Source organism: Leuciscus leuciscus, assembly GCF_965113295.1.
Source record: "Leuciscus leuciscus genome assembly, chromosome: 14".
In the NCBI taxonomy this organism is placed as follows: Eukaryota; Metazoa; Chordata; class Actinopteri; order Cypriniformes; family Leuciscidae; genus Leuciscus; species Leuciscus leuciscus.
In genome coordinates, this window is record NC_138738.1 from 22,425,946 (window position 1) to 22,453,336 (window position 27,391).

A 27,391-nucleotide genomic window follows, 5' to 3' on the forward strand; every position below is an offset into this window, starting at 1 on the left:
CGGGGAATGGAGACTCCACCCCAAGATGGTGGAGTTGATTTAAAGGAAGTTCGGCCAGGCGAAAGTGAACTTGTTCGCTTCAGAAGTGATGACACACTGTCCGCTCTGGGTTTCCCTCACACATTTGAGGGAATGCACTGGGCTGGAAGCCATGGTTGAGACGTGGCTGAGGCTACGCATTTCCCCCAATTGCTCTGCTCCCGGGAGTTCTAGAGAGAGTTCGCCAGGACGGGGTACATCTACTGTTATTATCCCTGCGCTGGCCAGCCCGAGTATAGTTCTGTGATCTGTTGTCTCTACTGGACAGCTCTCCTTGGGAGAGAGACCTTCTGTCCCGGGCTGGGGGCGCAATCTGTCACCCCCGGCTGGAGATGTGGAAGTTGTGGGTTTGGCCCCTGAGGGGATCAACTCCTGAACTCCTCTCAATCGAGGTTGTTGAGACCATCCTATACTCTAGAGCTCCCTCCACGAGGACACTGTATGCCTGAAGAGTCTTCACTTTATGGTGCATAGAACCATGGTTGGTTCAGTGTTGAAGTCCCTTTAGGATATTTTTTCTGCCAGACTATCCCATCCACACAAAAGGTTTCCTTGGCGGCCATAGCTGCTTATCACTTACCTTTGGGGGACAACTCTTTGGGGAGACAGCCCCTGGTATCTTGTTTCCTCCGTGGCATTTTAAGGGATAAGGCCTGCTATACATTCGAGAGTTTCTGCCTGTGATTTGGCCGTGGTTCTAGAGGGGTTGTTCCTGGCACCCTTTGAGCATATTGTCACAGTGTCTGGGTTGTGTTCTTTGGGTCACCACTAGATGTCATCCTTCCCCACGGTGTCTGTCACATTCAAACTACATTCCCCATGATCCTTGTCTCCTCATTGCACTCAGCTGTCCCTTGTCACTCATTATTACACTCAGCCAATTCCCCATTAGCATTGTCATTTACCTGTGTATTTATACCCTGTCTGTTTTAGTATGTGTTACGGAGTCCTTGTTTGTATCACACCACTTCCGAGTTCTGTTCTTGCCGTTTGTTTTGTTCCTGTTTATGTTTGGATTGCTCTATTGGATATTGACCTTTGCCTGGACTGTTTATGAGATTGGATTACCCTAACATTAAAGTAACACATACTGCATATTGGATCTACCTTTCTTCTGTTCTTTTGTGGATCGTGACACATATTTTCTCTGTTTCGGGGAAGTTTCTCACGCTCAAGATGGTTTTCGTTTTTGCTATTACTTCCCTGATCAGGGCAGGAGGCAGCAGGCCCTGTCAGTTGCCTCCTCCTGCATAGAGTTGGTTTCCATTAGGGTCAAAACAACTCTTCCCTCTCGCATTGCACACTCAGTGGTATTGCAGGCCTTTTACCCTCCTCCATTCTTGTCGGTGGACCAAGAGAAGCTAAACTTGCTTTGCCCAATGAGGGCTCTTAAGTGTTCCATCCACTGGTCTGCTCAGGGGCGCAATACTGACCAGCTGCTGGTATGCTTTGGATCACCCGGCGAGGTTCCCCTGCTTCCAAGCAGAAAATAAGTCAATGGATTTTATATTGCCTATAAAGGTGTGTGACCTTCCTTCGCCTCTGGTTGTAAGGGCCTACTCTACTTGAAGTATGGTAGAGATCTAAAGCTTTAGAGGTGCTCAGAGGTATTTCGTTCCAGGGTAGCGTCATCATCAGACGCAGCATAGAGTTCCCCATAAGGGAACGTTTCGGTTACCACTGTAACTCTGGTTCCCTTGCCATACTTCCGGCATGCCTGTGAGTGACTTTCTTCAACCAATCAGAAGCGGATGCTTTTGTGTTCCAGGTATCCTTTATAGCTTCCATGGTGCCCCGTCACACATCACAGGGTGACGTTGTACCAATGACATTGGAGTTTATTGAACATGTGTTTCAGACGCAATCAAGACTGACGCAGTGTCTCATTACCTAGGGAACCAGGGTTGTAACAGAAAAGTTGTTTTCACCATATTGTATCTATTTTCTACAAAGCTAATCGCATTACATTGTGAGATCATCTTCTCTAATGCATTTAATGTAATAGTTTTTGAAGGATCTAGAGACACTAAAGACTGGAATAATGGCTGCAAAAAAACAAAAATAGAAATAAGCTCATTTAAAATTGTAATAATATTTCACAATATTACTGTATTTACTGAATTTTTTTTATCAAATAAATGCAGCTTTGGTGGGTATAAAATACTTTTCTTTTTTCTTTTTTTTTCTTCTTTTTTTTTTATCTTACTGGCCCCTAACTTTTGTACAGGTCGATTTACTGTATGTGATGCTGCCTTAGAATTCTACAGCTAGGTTCTGAGGTTTCCTTACCTTTTAGAACACCCTTTGAGGCAAGAGTGCACTTATAATTCCATAAAATGTTTTAAAATGCTGTTTTGGAGGTGTCACACATCAGTAACGGCCTCTTACTTACCACATCTTTCTCAGGTTGTTGTCTTTATGTATTACGGACTGCAGCTGAACCGCTGGGTTCTGCAGGTGTCATCGCCATACTTCCTGAAGGGCCCATTGCCATACCACCCGCAGCTCAGAGCTCAGGCCTGGCGCTATCTTAGCTACATATTCATGCATGCTGGGTGAGTTACACATACTTGATTATATTAATGAACATGTGATTCAACATATTGATATGACTTTACTTTAAAATTATTTTATTATCTTAAATGAAGATTAGCTTAAAATGATGTTAAAGAGAAATAGTCAGTTATAATCATCCTGATATGAGAGACATCAAACTGGCACTGGGATGTTGTCTTTAAACTATGGTAAAGATATACAGTTTAGTCGTCATTATAAATAAATATTAGACGGTTCAATGCCACGACTGACGAATCTGAATACAGACAGCTGTTACATAAGCAGGAATAAAACCTTTTTCTCTGTTGTAATTTAAAGAGTTATTTGTATATCAAATCATCGAAGAGTATTGCAGCCTCACAATGTGGCCCACTGCTTCTAATTTGTGCCATTTTTAGATACTGCTTTTATTAGCTGTTTCTTTTCTGGCATTTTAAAATGCTTACACCCTCAATGCAACATTTTCAGGAACACAAAAACATACTAAAGCACATTTCAAAAAGCTTTTTTCTGGCGTGGAGGACTGAATGTCTCTGTCCCCAGTTGATGGAGGGCTTGAGACCCTGTGATGTGTCTGATGTGCTGTGATCTGTGGGGTTTAATGTATTATATTACACTCATCTACCGAGTAATCTCCCCATTAACCCAAGCTAGTGATCTGCTCTGTCTGCTGCACCAACAGAATCCCAATAAGACAACACTCTCTCACACAGAAACAGGCATTTTCAAAAGTCACTCTCTCACCTGGTGTCACCACCAGCAGACATGACTTATTCTGTGTGTCACAGCATTAAACACCACATGATATCATTCAGGACAGCAGAATGCCACCCCACACACACACACACACACACACACACACCACCACCACTGTAAATCCCTTTCATAAGATTATATTTGTAATCTGTTGGATAAAGGTCATTTTAAAGGTCAACACAGTATTTTTTTTAAACACATGAAAATGTTGTGTTTTTGAAAATGCTTTAACATTAAATGCCAGAATAAAATTGGTACTTAGTGTACATGATTTGTTTTTGGCATTGTCCTGTCCTTGAGTTGTGAGAGCTACTACCCTTTATACTTATATAATATCACACAACCTAGTGTGTTGTTGCTTTGATCTCATGTGGTGATATTCAGACCAATAGCACGATTACGATCAGTTCAATAAACAAGTTAAAGGAGCCATATGTAAGATTGTGGCCTAAACTGGTACTGCAATCACTTTCAAATTACTGTGGAGCGGTGTATCCCCTCCCCCTCCCCCCTGACTCGAGGTTGCCAGATAGGCTGCAGGATCCAGCAGGAACGTAGGCTGCTACGTAGCTGTGGTAACTAGAGCAGAGCTGGCAACCCCGATGCCGAAACACTACTGACTTCGTGATTGGTAGATAGGTGGAGGGTGGCGCTTCAGGCCAAAACACAAGATGACAACATCAACATCAGTTGAGGGCTGCAACTTCACTTTTTAAATGACAATATCCTGGCTGGACTACTGTTGTCAGTGATATAAGTATTTGAAATTAACATGATTTCTTAATGTCTAGAGACATATCAGGGCCATTTTATGATTAATTGAAATACATTTCTTACATACAGCTCCATACAGATACAATTTTGTCACTCTTTTTTTGCTCAGCCAAAAAAAATAAAAATTCCAAACAAAGCCACAACAGAATGAACTGTTACACTTATTAATTACATGTATACATACTGTATCATTTGTATATGTTAGTGTATATAATATCTTTTATTCTGGAAACAGTGGATTTTGTTGAAACAGAGATCAGTTTTAGATCAGAGCCTTAAGATCATTCATGCAGATTTTCCTGATAAGTTTATCAGTTACGTTTATATTATATTTCTGGGGGGACATGAAACTGTCTCTTGTTGTATACCTATACTGAAGATTGGCTAAAACGTTCAGAGATGTTCACTTTCAGTTTACATATTAAAGGCTATCCAGTTAAAAAAATGTGTTGCTTTTGTCTGTCAGGCTGATGTCTTCGTCAGCATCCTCAATAAGTTGTGTTACACTGATTCTTTATTTTAGATCTGTATGATCATCCACCATGAGTTCAATTCAATTTATTTGTATAGCGCTTTTCACAATACACATAGTTAAGATAAGTTAAGATACATGTCAAGTCAAGTCACCTTCATTTACAGTATATAGTGCTTTTAACAATATGGATTGTTTCAATGCAGCTTTATAGAGATAATAGGAAATTACCGTAACAGATTGTTTAGGCTTTACAACAGCTCTATAATCCATTCATATAATCCCACAGTTCAAACTACAATCCGGCCTCTAGCTCATAAATGCCAGAGGAGAACTGGCCCCCGACTGAGCCTGGGTTCTCCCAAGGTTTTTTTTTCTCCATTAGGTCACCTGATGGAGTTTTAGGACACCATTAGGTCACTTGATGGAGTTTTTCGGTTCCTTGCCACTGTTGCCTTTGGCTTGCTCAGTTGGGGATATTTTGGGGATATTTAATTTAATTTTATCAATCAATAAATTCCTCTTGAAATAAACTTTGTTGTATTATTTAAATTTAATACTGTGAAGCTGCTTTGATACAATCTGTATTGTGAAAAGCGCTATACAAATAAACTTGACTTGACTTGACTCTAGGATAAAGTTATTTTCCAGCTAAAGTTAGTTTTGATTGATTGATTCACTTCCGTTGCGAAGATCATTAGTTGTAAACCAGTGTTGGGGGTAACGAGTTACAAAGTAACGGATTACAGTAACGATATTACTTTTTTGGGTAACGAAATAAAGTAACGCATTACACAAAAAATATCGGTAACTACACTACTTTACTAAACTAACAGTTACTTTCAAAACACTTATAGGCTTTGTCATGAGTGTAGGAACCCATTACCCAGTAACGCATTATTTCCACATCTGCATAGTTGACGATTACCGTAATTTACTATAAATTTAATGAGACGCGTTTGTAAACCATGTTTTCCGCCAAAATAAAAGCTCGATGGAGTTTCCGTCAAAATAAAAGATCATGTGATTATATCTCTTTCAAGTATAGAAATTAGTACAAAACTAATTGTGAAAGTTTCCTTTATTGTTCAGTGCATTTGTTTTACAATATATGTTTATTAGTGTGCTATCATTATTATGGCCAAAATGCCAGGGCCGATTTTTTTTGTCCCAGTCCAGCCCTGATTATGTGTCTACCACCGCGGACATTTGTCCTTTATCCTGTTGTTTGTGGATTTTACAGTGAGGCATATTTCTTTGTGCAGACATGGATATTGTTCTTTCATATGGTTTTACATGCCATTTTGTATAGGCTACATTTATAAACACTATGCGGACAGGCTAAGTGATGATAGGACTATGATGTTTGTCCATATCTACAGGGTAAATTAAGAAATGGGAAAGTAAAGTAATAAGTAGTGAAGTTACTTTTCAAATGCAGTGACTAGTAAAGTAATCTCATTACAATTTACAGAAGTAACTAGTAACTAGTAACTAATTACTTTTTTTGAGTAACTACCCCAACACTGTTGTAAACTTAGGGACCGCTAACACAACACCGTTCTAACAGGATAACCCTTAACGCGCTCCGGCCACCCATCCGCACAAAACAGTGCCTGGTGTCTCGAGAACGCACTCCCTGAAATAGGTTTGATGGTACGATGGTGCAAACGATTATCCGTTATCTCTGTACAAACCTCAAAAACGCAAACCTGCGAAAACGCAGATGTTGCGCATTACGTGTTCAGTCTAAAGGTATGCGCGTTTGAATATATATGTGCGCAGGCGTGTAGTCTTTCTTTACAAATCAACCCTCAATAAACTACTTGTCTGGCCTTAAAAAATTTATAATACAGATTTTTTTTTTTTCGCGTCTGCGTAGCCACGCGAACCGTAATTATCCCGACAACATTTTATCTGTACTGAGGTAAAGGGAAGGGAAGGAGGCCTTCACAGGGGATGGACTGGTTGACACTTCAGGACTGCGTTGTCATCGTTCCCAGGCGCAGGTCCTTCATCAGATCTAGATACGGCCTGGATCCGGCAGACTAAAACCTAGGATAAACAGAGAGACTAAGATGCCATCCTTCTTATGATGTAACAAATACATCAGGATTTACGGGGAGTGTTCCCGGTTCCGGCTGACTTAAACTATGCAGCCCAACATTGAATTATAGAAGTCTATAATGTGTTATGTGTATGTTAGGCTGAGAGATGTGTTTTTAGTCTAGATTTGAACTGACTGAGTGTGTCTGCTTCCCGGACAATGTTAGGAAGATTGTTTCAAAGTTTTGGTGCTTAATAGGAAAAGGATCTACCGCCAGCAGTCGATTTTGATTTTCTAGGTATTATCAACTGGCCGGAATTTTGAGATCGCAATAGACGTGAAGGACTATAATGCGTTAAGAGCTCGCTCAAGTACTGGGGAGCTAAACCATTTAGTGCTTTGTAAGTGATCAGCAATATTTTAAAATATATACAATGTTTAATAGGGAGCCAGTTGACAGAACCGGGCTAATATGGTCATACTTCCTGGTTCTGGTAAGAACTCGAGCTGCTGCATTTTGGACCAGCTGTAATTTGTTTATTAAGCGTGCAGTGCAACCACCCATAATAGCATTACAATAATCTAGCCTTGATGTCATGAACGCATGAACTAATTGTTCTGCACTTTTCATTGAGAGCAAATTACGTAATTTAGATATATTTTTAAGATGGAAAATTTGGTTTTACAGATACTAGACACGTGACTTTCAAATGAAAGATTGGTATCAAAGAGCACACCCAGGTTCCTAACCAACGACGAAGACTTGACAGAGCAGCCATCAAGTGTTAGACAGTATTCTAGGTTATTACGTGAGGACTTTTTTTGTCCAATAATTTGAATCTCTGTTTTTTCAGAATTAAGTAGTAGGAAGTTGCTAGTCTAGTTGCAGTTTTTTATATCAGCTATGCATTCTATTAATTTTGTGAATTGGTAAGTTTCGTCAGAGTGTGAAGAAATATAGAGCTGCGTATCATCAGAATAACAGTGAAAACTAATGCCATGCTTCCTAATGATATCTCCCAAGGGTAGCATGTACAGAGTGAACAGCAACGGTCCTAGTACTGAGCCTTGTGGTACACCATACTGAACTTGTGATCGATAAGACATCTCTTCATTTAATGCTACAAACTGATAACGGTCCGATAAAGTATGATTTAAACCATGCTAATGCAATTCCACTAATGCCAACATAATTTTCGAGTCTATTTAAAAGAATGTTGTGGTCGATAGTGTCAAATTCAGTACTAAGATCGAGTAATACTAATAGAGAGATACAACCACGATCGAATGATAAGAGCAAATCATTTGTGACACTAATGAGAGCTGTCTCAGTACTATGGTACAGTCTAAATCCTGATTGAAAATCCTCGCAGATATTATTTATTTCTAAAAAGGAACATAGTTGTGAAGATACTGCCTTTTCTAGTATCTTTGACAGAAAAGGTAGATTTGAGATCGGCCTGTAATTGACTAATTCTGTAGGATCAAGTTGTGTTTTTTTAACAAGCGAGACAACAATGCACTACCTGATGCGATACTGTAATAGCCGGTTGCATAGTTATAATTTTCTCCCTGATATTATCAATCTTATAAGTGAAGAAGTTCATAAAGTCATTACTGCTGTGCTGCTTGGAAACTTCTGGGCTTGAAGCTTTATTTTTCGTTAGTTTAGCCACTGTTTCAAATAAATACCTAGGGTTTTGTTTATTTTCTTCTAATAGGGTTGAAAAATAAGCAGATCTAGCAGCTTTTAAGGCCTCTCTGTATGCAATCGAGCTCTCTTTCTATGAAATGCGAAATACCTCTAGTTTTGCTTTCTTCCAGTTGAGCTCCATTTTTATGGCTGCTCTCTTAAGGACCTGAGTGTGCTCGTTGTACCACGGCGTTGGACTATTTTCTTTAATCTTCTTTAAGCGCCATGGAGCAACTTTGTCTAAAGTGCTGGAAAAGAGAGAGTTAAAAGTTTCTGTCGCAATATCGAGTTCTTCTAAGCTATCTGGGATGCTGAGATAATGAAACTGATCAGGAAGATTATTAATAAAGCAATCTTTAGTGGCAGAAGTGATAGGTCTAACATATTTGTAACACGGAGTCGGCTTTGCAGCCTTGGCTAAATGAAGTTTACACGAAACTAGATAATGATCTGAAATGTATGGAAGCTTGTTTCTGCCACTGAATAATAAATAAATAATAATAATTGCGACTTTTTATCTCACAATTCTGACTTTTTTTCTCACAATTGCGAGATATCAAGTCAGAATTGTGACTTTTTTTCTCAGAATTGCGAGATATGAAGTCAGAATTGTGAGAAATAAAGTCGCAATTCTGAGAAATAAAGTCGCAATTGCGAGATATAAAGTCACAATTCTGAGAAATAAAGTCGCAATTGCGGGATATAAAGTCACAATTTTGAGAAATAAAGTCGCAATTGCGAGATATAAAGTCACAATTCTGAGAAATAAAGTCGCAATTGGGAGATATAAAGTCAGAATTGTGAGATATAAACTATTCTGTGGTAAAAAAAAAAAAAAAAAGTCTGTCTTTTTTCCCCTTAGAATTGGACTTTATATCTCACAATTGTGAATTGTTTATATATGAGAAAATATGTCAGAATTGCGAGATATAAAGTCGCAATTGCGTGTTATAAAGTCAGAATTGCGTGATATAAAGTCGCAATTGCGAGAAAAAAAGTCTGAATTCTGACTTTTTATCTCACAATTGCGAGTTTATATGTCGCAATTCTGACTTTATAACACGCAATTGCGACTTTATTTCACGCAATTCTGACTTTATATCTCGCAATTCTGACTTTATAACACGCAATTGCGACTTTATTTCACGCAATTCTGACTTTATATCTCGCAATTCTGAGAAATAAAGTCAGAATTGCGAGATGTAAACTCGCAATTGTGAGATAAAAAGTCGCAATTATTATTATTTATTTATTATTCAATGGAGGAAACAAGCTTCCATAGAAATGCCATCGCTCTGCTGCAGTATTTCAACGGCATCAAAATTTATTCCATTTGACAATATTAGATCTAGAGTATGATTACGACAATGAGTAGGTCCTGACACGTGTTGTCTAACTCCAATAGAGTTCAGAATGCCTTTAAATGCCAATCCCAATGCATCTTTTTTCGTTATATACATGTATATTAAAATCACCAACAATTATTACTTTATCTGCAGCCAGAACTAACTCTGATAGAAAGTCAGCAAATTCTTTGATAAAGTCTGTATGGTGCCCTACAGACTTTAGACATTGTATAGCATGCCCTAGTTATCCAAAGCTTTGTAAATTTCAGGTTCTTGTTCTATGACAATAATTAATCTGACCTTGTCCTGCTTCTTATTATTTTAGATCTGGGTCCAGATTTTGCTTATATAGAATCTATTTGGCGATGTTGAGGAGAGCCAAGAATGTGACATGAGGAATATTGCCTGTAGTTAAAAGTTTCTTTGTCACCCAGATATGTCATTATTAAGGGCCAAAGTCACATACACTGCTGTAGGTGTGTAGGACTTCATCTGTAACAGTTTTCCATGTGCACTGCTGAAGGTCAGATAATTAGAACAGTTGGAGAAATTGTTAGAAAAAAACAGGACTAAACAAAGTTGGAGCAGGAGTGGAATTGGAAAAGGACTCATGCCAGAATCAGGTCACTTGTGTGTCAGAGTACACACCAGGAGGGGAGGGAGGGAGAGGGTGACAGAGTCCAAGGGCCCTGGCATGTGAGGGGCCCATGAAGATCCTGAAATTATTTATTATTTTACAATTGTACAAATCTGTTCTATTTCTCTGCTCGCTCATTTGACAAAGTTTGGCACACATCTGTCTAGGCACCTCCCACGAGCACAACATGCTCGCAATTTGCATGATTTGATTGGTTGTCTAAGAACATTGCAAAACGCTAATTAGCTGTTAGGGAGAGCGGACTGGCCGGAGAGGAGCAGACAAGCAGTCATCTGAGAGTGGTGATCTTCGAGTCGCACCACCACCACTTATAACATTCAAACAAAGATCAGGCAAAAAGGGGAAAGGAAAGTAAAGGTAGTGAGGGAAAACAATTCCACACAATTTTCTTCCCAAAGAGACCAAGTGAGAAGCTATATTGTCCAAGCGAGGCGACTGCGACTTATAAGCCGATGTTTATGTTATGTAAATAGATGCTTGCTGCACGGGAGTCTGCATTTTCCTACATAATGAGAAACAACCTGTTTAAGCTCATGACGTACTTATCGTACTCTAAACACCGAAGTAAAGTGTGTGACTAATCTTTAGAGATAAACTGTAAAAATGGAAAACAATATGGAAAGTATGTGTGGAAACTTTGTGTGGATCTTGCATTAAAATATTGAGCAAACTTGATTATTATTTATTGATAATTTTAAGATGGCATTATTATATTAAACTGTAAAAAATACCATTGTTACTACCACGCTGTTACTACACTGTTAAATAGTTTGGAAAGATTGTAATGTTTTAGAATACAAAGGGCAATGTCTGTTAAAAAAAATAAAAAAATAAAAAAATTATAATTCCAGTTAAATATTGTTAAACTGTCATTTTTATGTCTAAGGGGATACTGGGGTGCTATAAGTATAGCACAATTCATATACAAATATGATTGTTACACTGTATACATGACATTATGTGTGGAAACTTTGTGTGGATCTTGCATTAAAATATTGAGCAAACTTGATTATTATTTATTGATAATTTTAAGATGGCATTATTATATTAAACTGTAAAAAATACCATTGTTACTACCACGCTGTTACTACACTGTTAAATAGTTTGGAAAGATTGTAATGTTTTAGAATACAAAGGGCAATGTCTGTAAAAAAAAAAAAAAAAAAAAAACATAATTCCAGTTAAATATTGTTAAACTGTCATTTTTATGTCTAAGGGGATACTGGGGTGCTATAAGTATAGCACAATTCATATACAAATATGATTGTTACACTGTAAACATGACATAAAGTACAATTGTTTTTCTATCAATGAGTGCTATGTGTATAGTTGTACACTATAAAAAAAGTGTGATAAATAGCATGGATCATGGTATGATGATGGCAAACAGTAGCGGTTTTTGGCACGGGCGAACCGGGCAATCGCCCGGGGCGGCATTTTTTGGGGGGCGGCCGGCACGAGCAGAAAAATAAATAAATAAATTTGCGGCGCAAAGCGGTTTTCTATTATCTATCATTTCACTGTGTGGGGAATTGGCAAATTTGCGCCCCCTGCAGCTGCAGGCGCCCCTGCTTGCTGAGAAGATGCCGTGCACAGAAGCTGTTTGTTTGGAAAGGGGAGGGAGCGCGGAGGCGCGGGCGCGGATGACAGTTCACCTCTGGGTCTCTCCCAAATGGAACGGACAAGGGGGGGGATCCATATAGTTTATCTAAGTCAGTCACACCTCGACTTTCTTCCAAATAACGCACATTTCATTCATAATATTATAAATACAGGCCTCTATATTTCCTGCACATTTTTGTTTTTCTGAATTGTCTGAATGGCTAATAAAAATAGGTAATACAAAACGATTACTTGGTCACCACCACCAAGGTGAATGGCTAATAAAAATAGGTAATACAAAACGATTACTTGGTCACCACCACCAAGGTGAATTGGTTTAGTCTTGACTTCTGGTCGTGACTCGTCGTGAGTGACAGTTGGTATGGGGGGGATCAGGGGAAATCTGTTGATTGTCGATGTCGAGTGCCAAATAAGAGATGGACAAGAAAGGTCAAAGCCATCAGGTGCCCAATTTAGAAACGAGCGAAAGAAAAAGGTATGCAACTATGTTTTCTCTGTATGATTACGGTATCCATGTCATGAATGAAGGGGCAATATTAATTGTTGGGTATAACTCAATTTGTTAGCCTTTTTGCTATGATTCTTGCTATGCTTGCTAACAATAATTCGGTTTTAACTCAAACACGAGATCTAATTTCACCATAATATTGTGCTTGGCAACAAAACTGTTACAAGTTCAGTTATTAAACTGCAAAAAATGCTTTTCTTACTTAGTATTTTTGTCTTGTTTCCAGTCCAAATATCAAACATTTCTTAAATAAAGATGCATAACACTATTTTACTAAAGTAGTAAAATGACATAAGATATTAAGTCTTGTTTTCTGGGGAAATAAATAAAAATTGAGGGGCGCGCTCGAAGGGGGTCTCGCCCAGGGTGTAATTCAATGTAGAACCGCCACTGATGGCAAAGGGCCCCTTGAAAATTGCATTGCTGAGTTTTGTCCTTTCATTTATTAAGGTTTTTCTCTTTAATGTCACTCAGTTTATGTTGTGTGATCCTAAAATGTTATCATTTACAGGTAGTTGACAAGTAGTACAATATAAGATTAATCAGCTTTACATAACCAAACCTGTTTATATGCCCTGCACTAAATCCAAATGTACCAAATTGTTAAAAGGGCATTCATCCCTTCCTCAAACACATCTGTAATTATGCTAATGCTAATGGCTGATTTATATGTTTCAGAATAGAACACCTGGGCCTAAACATGGCCATGCAACTTTTGGTTGGTGTGCCGTTAGAGATGGTCCATGGAGCTTTGAGAATTGGCCTGGTGTATGTATGTGGTGTACTGGCAGGTGAGTCAAATCCAGCATAGATTTTTAGGGGGGAGGGGGAGGGGAGGGGAGAGGGGGATGTTACTGTTTATGATGATAAAGTGTGCTTTTTTAGTGCAATCTCTTTAAAAGCCTTTTTTTATATATATAATAGAGTCATGGAAAATTCACTAGAAATTAATATAGGTCTAAGGTGCAGGAACTCCGTTTTTTGCTGTTTTAACTTTTAAAAAACTTTAAATGATTTTTTAAATGCAGCCTTTGCGTGACATTCATCTGTCAGTCACCTTGATGTTGTGTCGATGTACTGACTTATTGAGCCCCATGGAATTTGCATGTGCCACTCCCCCGGACATATGTGTGATGAAGACGAACTCACCAGCTCGCCTTCGGGGAGAAATGTGAGTCCGTGTACGGATGTAGAAAGGATGGTGCACTCGCAGAAGCACTTTGTGCAAGGTGGAATTTATTTACAGTGCCTATAAGAAGACAGTCCACAGTGAAGTATATATACAGGTGCACACAAAAAGAAAAGAAAAACCCTAAAAAGTACAACAACAACGCAAACTCTTCAAAAAAAAAAAAAAAACGTATCAACAGTACACCAGTACACAAAGGTTTTGTTTGCTTGAGGCACCACAGTTGCACTCTCACTTCCGACTTGGTTAACAAGTACTGACTTCAGGTTTGGCCTTGGCTTAAATAGGCCAAACCCCGCCCCTTTTTGGGCCACACCAATTCCAGGAACGTATAACAGTACACACACAAATACTTCATCTATTTGATTATCCATAATAATCCATAATAATTCATTCCCAATATATATATTTATATATATTAATCATAAACACATAATACATTTACACATAATACACTTAACACATAATTTTTTCATTTGAATACACACATGAACACCTATTCACACTAGCGGAAGCTGACGAAATGAAATGACCGGGGAATGAATATGGAAGGGAGAGTGAAGAAATGGATGAATGTCCATGTGCTATCATCATCGTGTGTGCACCCGTTCCTATGATAGCGCCTATGGCAGGGAGGCACGAGACGTTGATGAATGAGGTCAGTATGTATGTGCGTATATATGCGTGTGTGCCAGTGCTGCTTACCCAGCGGTGGCAGCTAATGTGACTTTATCACATCACCTTCCCCCTCTCCTAGCCGCGTACTGGCCGGAAACCTGGACAGGTAGTCGGCTACCACGTTGAGTCTGCCCGGTCGGTGCCGTATCTTGAAGCAGTACGGCTGCAGGGTGAGGTGCCACCGTGTGACTCTGGCATTGTGGTCCTTCATGGACTGAATCCAGGTTAGGGCCCGGTGGTCGGTTTCTAGATCGAACTCTCGACCATGGAGGTAGTAGCGCAAGCTGTCCAGGGACCACTTGATGGCGAGACCTTCCTTCTCGACCGCTGAATATCTAGTTTCCCTGGGCAGTAGCTTACGGCTGAGGTAAACAACTGGTCTCTCTTCTCCAGCGCTTCCCTGGGCAAGGACCGCACCAATCCCCGTTGTGGGCGCATCTACTTGCACCAGGAACCTCCGAGAAAAGTCTGGACTCTGCAGGACTGGACTGGAGCACATCTTGTCTTTTAGCGTAGTGAAAGCTGTCTCGCAGTCATCGGTCCATGGAATAGGGTTCTTCACCGGTTTTGACAACAGGTTGGTCAGGGGGACCGCAATGGAGGCAGAGTTTGGTACAAATCTCCTGTACCAGCCCACCAGTCCTGGGAATGACCTCACTTCTTTCTTGTTATTTTGTTGTGGGCTCCTTCGGATTGCCTCCACCTTGTCAATCTGTGGTCTCAGTTGTCCGTTGCCCAGTTGATACCCAAGGTAGTTTACCTCTTGCTTTGCCCACTCGCATTTTGAAACGTTTAATGTCAATCCTGCTTCCTCTATCCTCTTTAGGGTTTGTTGGAGGTGTTGAAGATGCTCTGCCCAAGAGTTGCTATGGATTACCATGTCATCCAGGTACGCCGCAAGTCTTCACAGTCTTGGAGGACTCGGTCCATCAGCCTCTGGAATGTGGCTGGTGCCCCGTGCAGGCCAAAAGGAAGGACTGTGAATTGATATAGTCCTAGTGGTGTTCGGAATGCGGAGTATGGTCTGGACTGAGGGTTGAGGGGTACCTGCCAGTATCCCTTACACAGGTCTAACGTAGTGATGTACTAGGCTCTTCCAATTTTCTCTAGCAGATCATCTATTCTTGGCATGGGGTATGCATCGAATTTAGACTGGGCGTTGAGCTTGCGGAAGTCGATGCAGACACGCAGGGATCCGTCCTTCTTGGGTATGATCACCATCGGGCTGCTCCACTCGCTCGTTGAAGGTTCTATCACTACTAGCTTCTTCATCACCTTTATTTTCTGTGTCTTCATCACTCTTCCTTTAAGGGTTCCACCAGCCTCTCAGGCACCCGGTAAGGACGTTGGCGTGATGGTGTTGGATCAGAAAGGTGGATGGTATGTTGGGTTAGCTCAGTCCGTCCAGGCCTCTGATGGAACAAAACGGGAAACTGGTTCAGGAGGTGCTGCAGCTCTTTCCTTTTGCAGTCTTCTAGGTGCGATAGATTCACCACAGACAGCTGCCTCTTTGCATCCTCTGATTCCTCTTCCGCCTCCACCTTCCTCACCAGAAGAGATGTTTCGGGTCCCTTACCGGGTGGCTCCTTCCACTCCTTCAGCAGGTTCACGTGTTAGGTCTGCCTGGTCTTGCCCTTGTCCGGATGATGAACTTTGTATGCGACTGGCCCCATTTTGCGGACGATGCTGTATGGTCCTTGCCATTTAGCCAGTAGCTTGCTTGTCGAAGTTGGCAACAGGAGTAATACCTTCTGCCCCGGTTGGAATTGTCGTAGCCTGGCGTGTTGGTCATACCATCTTTTCTGTGCTCGTTGTTTTTCCTGTAGGTTCTCTTTGGCTTGTTCTCTGTACTGCTCCAGGCGATCTCGCATCTCTAGAACATACTGTACAATGCCGCCTTTCTCCTGCAGGTTCCTCCTCCCAGCCTTTCTTCAGCACGTCCAGGGGTCCGTGTACCTGCCATCCGTAGAGGAGCTCAAACGGTGAGAATCCCGTTGATGCTTGGGGTACTTCTCGGTAGGCAAAGAGAACAAACGGTAGCCACTTGTCCCTGTCTCGTCCTGTGTCTGCAACGAACTTCCGCAACATGTTCTTGAGGGTTTGTTTGAACCTCTCCACCAGACCGTCGTCTGAGGGTGGTATGGAGTTGTTCGGATGGCTTTTATGCCCAACTGCTTGTTCAGCTGCCCCATCAGTTGTGATGTAAAGTTCGTACCCTGGTCTGTCAGGATCTCCTCAGGTATGCCGACTCTGGAGAAGAGTTGAACCAGGACATGGATGATCTTTGTTGTGGTGATAGAACGGAGTGGGAAGGCCTCAGGATACCTTGTGGCGTAGTCGTTGACTACCAGGATGTAGCGATGTCCAGCACTGCTCTTTTCCAACGGTCCCACAATGTCCATGGTGATCCGCCTAAAAGGTGCAGAGATGACAGGGAGGGGTTGCAGGGGTGCTCTGCCCCGATGAGACACAGCACTCGTCTTTTGGCAGATAGTACATGTGTTGCAGTGCTTTTGTACATCAGTGTATAGTGTGGGCCAGTAAAAGCGTGAGCTAATACGTGCATATGTTTTCTGTTGGCCCAGGTGGCCAGCCCATGGAACACTGTGTGCAAGGTGCAGAACAAGATGACGACAACAAGACGGTACAATCAGACAAGTCACATCATTCGTTCTCACATACAACACACCATTCACCACTACATATTCTTCCTTGCACAGATTCAAATTCTTTCCACACTCAGCTTTGACAAATAAGGGTTTTAAAGTTTCATCTTCCCTTTGGAATTGAGCTATGTTCCCTGGGACCTTCCAGCCATTAACTTCAAGGCCCTCCACCGAGGCTTCAGAGGCTGGGATACCCAGGTACTTTGCAAGCCGCCTTTGGCGCCGTGACTTTTTAGGGCCTTTAGTCCCGCCCTGCAACAGACTACCATCCAAGTCTGGCAGTGGCTGCAGACCTGCCCTGGCTTGAGCTCGAGTAAGAGCAGGACATGACAAATTAACAGTGGCAGTGGCAAAAGAATGTTCAGAGTCCTTGATGGTGGGTTGCAAGAGTTCATATAACACTGGCAAGTCTCTTCCTACAATCATATCAGCTGGTAAATTGTCCACTATGGCAACATTAAGCAAGTACATTTGTTCCTGTACCTCTACCATTATCTCAGCTCGGGGATACTGCTTTACATCCCCATGCACGCATTGAACAGAGGTAGTCACAGTTCACATAATTGACATTATTTACAAAGCATGATTTCAACATTGACAGATAACTTCCTGTGTCCAAGCAAGAGTGCTTTTAGGGCATGTCCATTAGCAGTCACATCATATACATTCTGACCCTCCCCACAGAGTCAAAATCACAGTCCCCTTCTCTAGGCACATAACAAAACTCCGTAAGCTTCGCTTTGCGAGCGGGAAACACAGCTGCCTTGTGGCCCGGCTACTGGCAGTAAAAGCAAAGCAAGTCTTTGGCCGTTGACTTTGGACCTTGTGCCAGGTCAGCTAGTTCAACACAACCCCTTTCAGACCCAGTGTTATGTGAAACACCACATACAGTACCTTTGAGTGGTTGAGTACGAAGACCGCCGCGATGAGCATTCAGGTACTGCTGAGCCAACTTTGCTGCCGCCAGTCCTGACCTCGGCTCGTGCTCTCTCACCCAGGTGCGTGCGTCGTAGGGTAGCACCCGAAGAAGCTGCTCATGGATGATGGCATCTCCGATCTCCTCTTTGGAGTGCTCCTCCAGTCGCACCCACCGCTTGTACAGATTCTTTAGCCGGTGGTAAGTCTCTGTTGGCGACTCTGCAGCTGGGACTGTAGACGATCGGAAGCGCTGGCGGTAGGTCTCTGGAGATATATTGAACTTCTCCAGCAGTGCTTCCCTCAGATCAGTGTAGACCTCAGCTTGCTCCTTGTCCATTGCCAGGTATGCTTCCAATGCTCGCCCTGTCAGCAACGGGACCAGACGGTAGCTCCACTCCTCCTCGGGCCACCTCCAGGTCCTGGCCAGACGCTCGAACCGCCGAAGATAATTTTCGATGTCCTCCCCCTCCTGGAAGCTCAGCATCTTCGGATCAGCCCACTGCCTTGGCCCTCTCTGTGCTGCGGCATTCAGGGAGTCTTGGAAATAGGCTGGTCTGTGTCTTGTGGATACCTTCGGTGCTGGCGTTGGTAGCTCTATTCGTTCTCTATCCGCGCCAAGTGAGGTCTCAGTTGGACGAATCGACTGCACGATGGACTCACGAAGACCTCGGAGTTCCTGCAGATATCGCTCCTCTCTCTGCTCTTGAGTGTCGAGAAATCTGTGCATCAGGGAAACCATACCCTCGCCAGCTGTAGCATCAGGAGTGATTGACTTGGTTGGTTGTGGACTGGGCTTTGGTGAGATTCTGGGAAGACTCCTGGCTCCCTCCTCATCCTCTGTATTCTCACCAGAATTCCAGGTCTCCTCCTCCTCTAACGCTGCCTTCCCTGTGGATCGTAAACCCGCCCTGGGTTTTCTACCTCTCGGCGCTGTCTTGCGAGTCGTCATCCCACCGCTGCCACCAAATGTGATGAAGACGAGCCCACCAGATCGCCTTCGGGGAGAAATGTGAGTCCGTGTACGACTGTAGAAAGGATGGCGCACTCGCAGAAGCACTTCGTGCAAGGTGGAATTTATTTACAGTGCCAATAAGAGATAAAAGGAGATGACGTGCATCCACTAATTTAGATTGGTTCTTCAGAGCCGAGTGTTGATGCAAACATTCAATCCATTCACCACTACAAGGGAACCTGGTACGAGGCTAGTGTTTACAATGCATTAGAGTGGTCTCTCTCCCCTCTCTAAAGCACAGATAAGTCATTGCAAGAACATGACCATGGCAATGTTGCAGTCGCAACTCTCTTTTCTGGTTAGAGAAGGAGTCACTTCAGATACTCCCCATTCCGGTCCTTCTGCTATGCACCAGGCTACAGGACAATGAGATGCAGAATGTGAGCGTTTCCGCCGGGTCAATCCCCACGGGCCTCACATTCCTCGTCTTGCACAAATTGCGTCTGGTGGAGTTACGCGGCTCGTTTTGGAGTCATACATTTCTCATTTGGGTCTCCAGAAGAGGACGAATTATCAATTGCTACATCGGGTGTGGCATCTCAGCCTGAGTTTGATGCAGTGCTGTATTTGGTATCTGGCCTTGGAGCGTGACTCACAGCTGTGGCCCACCCTAGTGCCTTTCGTCCTGGAGGTACATGAAGAGCTCACAAAGTTGTGGAAGGCACCTTTTACCGCCAGGGCCCTCTTCACAAGCTCTTCCACCCTCACTACCCCCGATGGTGGAGTGGCCAGGGGCTACACAGAGGTTCCACAGGTGGAGCAGTCAATTGCAGTGCATTTGTACATTTATGCTGCCACCTGGCAGAATCGTCCCAGACTCCCATCCAGGGCCTGTAAGTTTACCTTGTCCCTGGCAGCAAGGGCTTACAGTGCCTCTAGACAGACCATCAGGCCAAGGCACTAAGAGATCTGCACAAGGATAGTCTTGAGCCGGGATTGATGCAGGAAGTGTGTTTGGAGTCCGACTTAACTCTATGAGCACCGAAGGTGACAGCACGGGCTCACGGCCAGTCGATGTCCACTATTCCTTGACCAAGGCTCCACTAGGCACAGACGCGCTGGCACACATATTTGGCCCAGGGCCTATGCAAATATTAATTTCCCCCAGGTAGCTTGATTGCACAGATGTTGTGCAAAGTCAGGGAGCCCAAAGAGCAGGTCCTTTTGGTTGTGCCATACTGGCCCACCCAGACTTGGTTCCCGGAGCTTACGCTCCTCATGACAGCCCCTCCCTGGTAAATTCCCCTGAGGACGGGGTTTCTCTGCGACAGGGCTTAATTTGGCACCCACGCCCAGACCTCTAAAATCTCCATGTCTGGCCCCTGGACAGGAGCTCCCTCTACATGGTTGGCTATATGCCTTGAAGTTGCGTCTGTTCACAAACTGGTGTTCTTCCTGAGGTAAAGACCTACAGAGATGCCCAGTTGGGTCTGTCCTTTCCTTCCTGCAGGAGAGGTTGGAGGGGAGGCTGTCCTCCCCCACCAAGCAACACATCACGATTCAGTGGATGGTAAGTTCTTTGGGAAGAATGACCTAATCATCAGGTTCCTCTGAAGCACCAGGAGGTTAAATCCTCCTAGGTCACGCCTTATTCCATCTTGGGACCTGTCTGTAGTCTGGGCCTGCAGAGTGCTCCTTTTGAGCCCTTGGAGTCAGTTTTGACTAGATCGCCCTATTTTTGAAGACATCCCTCCTGATTGCGTTTACTTCCATCAAGTATTTCTACTTTTTCACTTGTAGGCATTCTCTGTCAGTGAAATGTGCCTAGTTCAGTCCGGCATACTCTCACGTGATCCTGAGACCCTGGCCAGGCTATTTAGGGATCAAGTGGTGAACTTCCAAGCACTGCCTTGGGACCTCCAGCAACCTGGTCATTAGTGTTTTCCCCATTGACCCCTAGTTACTATTGCTCTTGGTTACTATTATAACCTCTTTTCACTTATGGAGGGAACGAGGCGCTCTGAACTCTGAACTACATGCTGAATGGCTGGGACATGTTCTCGGCTCCTCAACACAAACCTGAATGAGTGGATGCACTCCTTAAAGCACCTTGTGCTCTGCTTTTGGGGTGAGTTTGGTGGAATGGTTCAGTCTGGACAGATTGCCAGTGGTCTGAAACCTTCTCCATTTCTCCATTATTTTAGATACAGTGAAATAGAGATTCATAAATGTTAGAAATGTCTTTAAATCCTTTTCCAGGCTCATGAGGTTCAACAACCTTCTTTCAAGTGGTTAGGCATTGCTTTTGATCAAGACACCAAAACAGAATAGTTTATTCAGGTTTATTTAAGGTGTCACCTTCCTCTTTAATTATGTTATATTCATTTTCTCTTGTTTCTATTGATTGTTGCACCTGTTTCTTATTTTGAGCATCAGATATAATGATAAATGTACAAACATTTAGATCCCCCTCAGTTGAAATCGCGTTCTGGGGGGCACCGCGATACAACCGAAAGGGCACTTTACTAAAGGACACTTTACCCTTCCCCAACCTTCTCATTCTAGAGAGCATGAAACAAAAATCTCTATAGTGGAGCATGAGTAATCAATATTTATTTTCATGGAACAGAAATGTGAAATATGCAAAATGTCAACAATCAGTAGTATATAAATAGCCTTAAAAGGCTACCTATTATGCAAAATTAATTTTTACATGGTGTTTGAACATAAATGTGTGTTGGCAGTGTGTGTACACAACAACCCTATAATGATAAAAATCCACCCAGTGCTTTTTTTTTTTATCCCCATACATCATAAGCAGTGTTTCAGAACAAGCCGTTTTTTAGATTCTGGGCAATGTGACGTACTTTTGCACAAGCCCTGCCCACGACTGTTGACTGACACTGCCGTATTAGCATATAACCGTGATTAAACTCTCCATACACAATATATTCTCTGGCTCTGTATGGATTATTGTCCGACTCCGGTTCAAACTGAACACTGCTACAGTTTCTGTTCTGACATTTTCATTCAGTGAGATGAGATTGTCCTGCACTGGAGCATGAGCTCTTGAAGCTCCGCCCTCTTCTTAAAAAGTTTGCCAGAGGCTCCAGCTCATTTGCATTTAAAGGGACACACAAAAACTTTAATTTTTTTAGTTTTTTTTTGCTCACACCCTAAAAGTGGCAATTTTAACATGCTGTAAAAAAATATCTGTGGGGTATTTTCAGCTAAAACTTCACACTCTGGGGACATCAGAGACTAATTTTACATCTTGCAAAAAGGGGCATAATAGGTGCCCTTTAAAACTAACACAGTTCTGATTTAATGAGGTTCATTGCGCTTAATCCAGCCACTCTCAGTTTACTCGTGTTTAAACTAATGAAATAAACAAAGTTGAAATCCTGAAAACTCATAAAATCATAAAAAGTAGAAATCCCAGAAAGATGGATGGAAGCAAACATGTTGGAATAAAATAATGATTATATAATTATATCCATGGTCCAGCCATGTGCTTTCAGACTTGTGAAGATTAACAAATGGAAAGCTGATTAAACACTACAAACACTCTGAGCTTTTCCAACATTAGAAAACCTCTCACAACAGTCTGAAACCCCTGCTGAGAGGAACAGTGAGGTAAAAAAAAAAAAAAGGAGAATGCAAGAAAAACAGAGAGATGAAGAGGCACAGGAAGTGAAAGTGAGAAAGATGCAGACCAAAGGAGAGAAGAAAGGAGGGGAAACCCACCTGCATTTTCCATCAGCTGTAGGATTTGATTTGAAGTGGAAATGTCATTTCATTCTCCCTGATGACATTAGCAGCTAATATCAGTGTGTGTGCGTGTGTTCTCCTGGGGAATCAGCAGCAGATGTCATACACAGAGGGGAGAAGTTTAACCCCAGCCCGCACTTTACTGCAGCAGAGCTGGGAAATTAGTCATACATTTCTGGAATATTTTGGAGAAGACTCCAGTAAGAAGTTGCTAATGGCTGTTTGTAGAGCTTGCAGGGTATATAAACAGGTTCGGTTATGTGAAGATGTGAAGTTGGTTAATCTTATATTGTACTATTTGTCAAATACCTGTGAAATATAATACCAGATGACTTAACTGTTCTAATCATTAGCTGTAAACTGAGTGACAGAGAGAAAGACTTCACACTGTGTGAAGTTTTGCCCTCTGCTGCTTTAATTGCTCGAGCTCTTAAAATCGGAATGGATTCTGATTGGCTGTCAATGTTTTTATCATTCATCAGCTGGAAAAAAATCATTCAATGAGATTGTTTTTCTGTGTCCTTATCATTATATGGCCCTATACACATCAAGCGTAGCGTTAGTTCTGGCAGGTCACGTTAGTCAAGCTCGCATCAGCTGACCCTCAGCTGATCCACATCTACCTATAGGAATATGACACCTATCACCGTATACATATATGTGACCCGATCTGGCGAAATGAGTCGGAAGTCGCAACGTTCCATTTTAAAATATGGGCCGTTTATGTGGAAAAACAATGAAATAATAGATTTTTTTTATTATTATTATTATTATTGCTAAATTTCAAAGAACAGACATTCAAAAATAATCTCCTAAAGTTTCGTAGTCCAGATAAATGAGAAAAGGTATTTAAATGACTATTAAAGTTTACAAAGTTTTACTAAATTCGCTGGAAATGAATATTGCTTTTCTCAACTCCTCTCGTCACCTCTGAGCATTTCCCGGGAATCCCCTCAAACGTCTCTGCTTTCCAAATATGGTGTTACACGTTGTATGGAACCAATCATAAAGCTTAGAAATGTACACAAACGCTGATCATTTGTCAATGGGAAGCCCCGTTTCGACTGACCGGCACGCGATTGGTCCAGCCATCCTCCTGTCAGACTCGTAGCGCTATGTGTAAACAAGCTAGCAGATCTCCTCAGAAAGATTAAATATTATTAATTTGAGAAATGTCGCTGTCAAAAGAGAGCAAAGTCGCCAAAAGCGTTGAACTCACTGGAGGCTTCTAACCTAAGCTCTGCTGCAGGTCATCAAGAGTGGCTAAGGCTAGTCAGTGATTTTTTTGGGATCTGGAGACGTGTCATCCTCTGATGACAGCTACAGCGAAAGTAGTCTCAGCCTCACGCCCACGGAACGTTGGCTAAACGTCTGATGCATATGGTACACTTAACTGGAAACACTTCAGGAATGTCGAAGTCGTCATCTGATTGGTTGAATTTTATCGGATTTCCGGGGGGCGCGAGTGTCGCGTTTATTTTCGGTCCGCCGGGAAACAAATGTCATGACGCCAAAACCCCTCGTGGAAGAAGAAAGCCGTTGTTTTTACAACTGAGACAATGAGCGCTTACCACGATCAACTAAACGCTGTATTTTCAAAATGTGAAGTTCGCGGCTCCATTGATGCAGTAAACTTGCACAAGGTTCTTGAATGAATAATTTATTAGATGCACGCCGGTCTGTTATTGTAGGGACATCAACATTATATTGTCACACCCCTAAATATGACGCGGTACAAAACAAACTGTGATTGGTTGTGTTACATGTCAGTCAAACGTCCTCTTGGGCGGTCCTTGGCCAAGAAATGCTGCGATAGAGTCCAGACCTTCTGCCGTCAGTCTGAAGGTCTGGCTATGCGAGACTACAGCGAAAGTGACATCCCTGTGGTATTTATCGTGTATGGATGTGAGTGAGTGCAATTATTCTGTGAGTGTATTTATCTGCAAGGAGAATCCATGACAATGTGTTTGATTTATTTTAACCCAATATTTAACTGTTGGTATCTCCGTTATGAATATGTTACACTGTTATTGTCATCTAGCCTACACAAAGATATGATTGCATAGGCTAACATTATTTGTTCTATGTTTCCTTGTCTCTCTGCCTCTCTCACTTTCTCTCTCTCTCTCTCACACACACACACAGACACACACACACACACACACACACACACACACACACCCTCTCTCAAGCAAAACTGTAGCACCTCTGTTCAATCTTTCTGATTTTAGTAAATGTTTGTAAAAGTGCCTTTTAAATTATTTATTCAAATAAAAAATTTAATAATAATTTGAGCTTCAGCCTGGCATAATAGCATATATTAATGTCTTTGGTCAAATTAAGCTGTACAATAAATAGTTCATCCCTTTAAATGCAATGGATTTTGAAAGATATCAACAAAAAACGGGCAAAAAACTTTAAAAGCGATTTTCTCAGGTTTTCAATTGGAAAAAGAGGGCAGACGACCATAATTCAAATGTGTATATCTTTACAACCATTCAAGGTATGACTTTGACTAGGATATCAGTTGAAAGCTTATGGTCTCCTCTTTTTCCCCTCATTTTGCTGGATCAGGTCACATATAAGCTCCTTCATTATTATCAGCAGCTATCGCGTTTCTCAGGAGCTAATTACCCTCCTCCATCCCCAGCTCCTCCTCTCGCCCAGTCAGGATTTGGCATTCTGATTCCCCTTGAATCAGAATAAATTCTCAAATTATGTTGTACTTTAAAATCTTGAATTAAAAATATTTGCAAACTTTCATGTTGGTGCTGTTCTGTTTACCTCAAGGGGGGTTATTGCTGCTCTCCCTGCTCTTATCCATGCTAGGCTGCATGGATGCGCAGGGAGTTCTCGCCCAGAACGGAACCATACCGCCAATCCAAACTGTATGCTAATTGTTAATCGTATTTGATGGTAGTGGTCCTGACAAAACTGGCGCAATTCAGCGCCAGGCGCGACACAAGGGTTTTTTGCTAGTTTCAGCCCGACACAGTTATCATTTTCACATCCTGTGCCACGTTGTCTAAATAGAAAATGCATTAGAAAACGAGGTGTGTTCAGGCGCATTGTTGGTGCGTTGCTATTTTGAGGCAACTGAAATACGCAATACTTATTTTTATTTTTATAAAGAGAGCTTTAGTAATGTGCGCCTATAGGCGGGTCCACAACGCGTGTACACTTTCCTCGCTAGAGAAGCGTTCAGTTTTTCCGCTTGCAAATTCCAACATGTAAATAGTGAATCTGCCATGGCACTAGCACAACTGGCTTTTAAAGGGAATGGAAGAAGATTCTGTTTGGTATATTGCACGTTACGCCCAAAACACACCCATGATAATACAAATGAGCAAATGATAAAGCTTGGGTTGCTGAATCTTACTTCAAAAGCACTTATTGTTAATGATATGATTACAGACTATAACCTAGATGTGCTGTGTTTGACAGAAACATGGCTAAAACCAAACGATTACATTACTTTAAATGAGTCCACCCGCCAAGATTACTGTTATAAACATGAGCCTCGTCTGAAAGGAAAAGGGGGAAGTGTTGCTGTAATTTATAGTAATATTTTTAGAATTACTAAGAAGTCTGGTTTCAAATATAATTCTTTTGAAGTGTTGGTGCTTAATATAGCAGTATATAGTGTAAATGATAAATCACGTTTGAGATTTGTGCTGGCTACTGTATACAGGCCACCAGGGCACCATACAGACTTTATCAAAGAATTTGCGGACTTTCTATCAGAGTTAGTACTGGCTGCAGATAAAGTCATAATTGTTGGTGATTTTAATATAATGTAGATAACGAAAAAGATGCATTGGGACTGGCATTTAAAGACATTCTTAACTCTATTGGAGTTAGGCAACATGTGTCAGGACCTACTCATTGTCGTAATCATACCCTAGATCTAATATTATCACACGGAATCAATGTTGATGCCGTTGAAATTCTGCAGCAGAGTGATGACATCTCAGATCATTATCTAGTCTCGTGTAAACTTAATTTAGCCAAGGCTGCAAAGCCGACTCTGTGTTACAAATATGTTAGACCTATCCCTTCTGCCACTAAAGATTGCTTTATTAATAATCTTCCTAATCAGTTTCATCATCTCAGCATCCCAGATAGCTTACAAGAACTCGATACTGCGACAGAAACTTTTAACTCTCTCTTTTCCTGCACTTTAGACACAGTTTCTCCGTTGCTCTTAAAGAATTTTAACGGAAATTAACGGAATGCATAGGTGATATAAAAAATTGGATGACTAGTAAGTTCCTACTACTTAATTCTGAAAAAACAGAGATTCTAATTATTGGACAAAAAACGTCCTCACGTAATAATCTAGAATACTGTCTAACACTTGATGGCTGCTCTGTCAAGTCTTCGTCGTCGGTTAGGAACCTGGGTGTGTTCTTTGATACCAATCTTTTATTTGAAAGTCACGTGTCTAGTATCTGTAAAACCGCATTTTTCCATCTTAAAAATATATATAAATTACGTCATATGCTCTCATTGACAAATGCGGAACAATTAGTCCATGCGTTCATGACATCAAGGCTAGATTATTGTAATGCTATTATGGGTGGTTGCCCTGCACGCTTAAAGGACAAGTTTGGTATTTTACACTTAAAGCCCTGTTTACAGATCGTATCTGATGAAATAGAACGGTTAAGATAAAAATTTGGACACATGCTCCTGTCCCGAGAATTTTAGGTTTATTTCGCTTTTGTGGACCTATTTTGCCAAAC

The 27,391-nt window shown here is 41.8% G+C and overlaps 1 protein-coding gene across 8 annotated transcripts in view; it reads left to right on the top strand.

The window, feature by feature from the left end:
- The window catches only part of rhbdl3 (rhomboid, veinlet-like 3), a 134,541-nt gene that overhangs the window by 80,823 nt on the left and 26,327 nt on the right, over nucleotides 1–27,391 (top strand). For 5 of the 8 annotated variants that reach the window (XM_082136952.1, XM_082136954.1, XM_082136953.1 and 2 more), the window contains 2 exons: nucleotides 2,446–2,594; nucleotides 13,151–13,263. In XM_082136952.1, the coding sequence (XP_081993078.1) occupies nucleotides 2,446–2,594; nucleotides 13,151–13,263 (262 nt within the window). The remainder of the gene's footprint in view (nucleotides 1–2,445; nucleotides 2,595–13,150; nucleotides 13,264–27,391) is intronic. The other 3 variants (XM_082136955.1, XM_082136958.1, XM_082136957.1) reach the window with 2 other exon arrangements.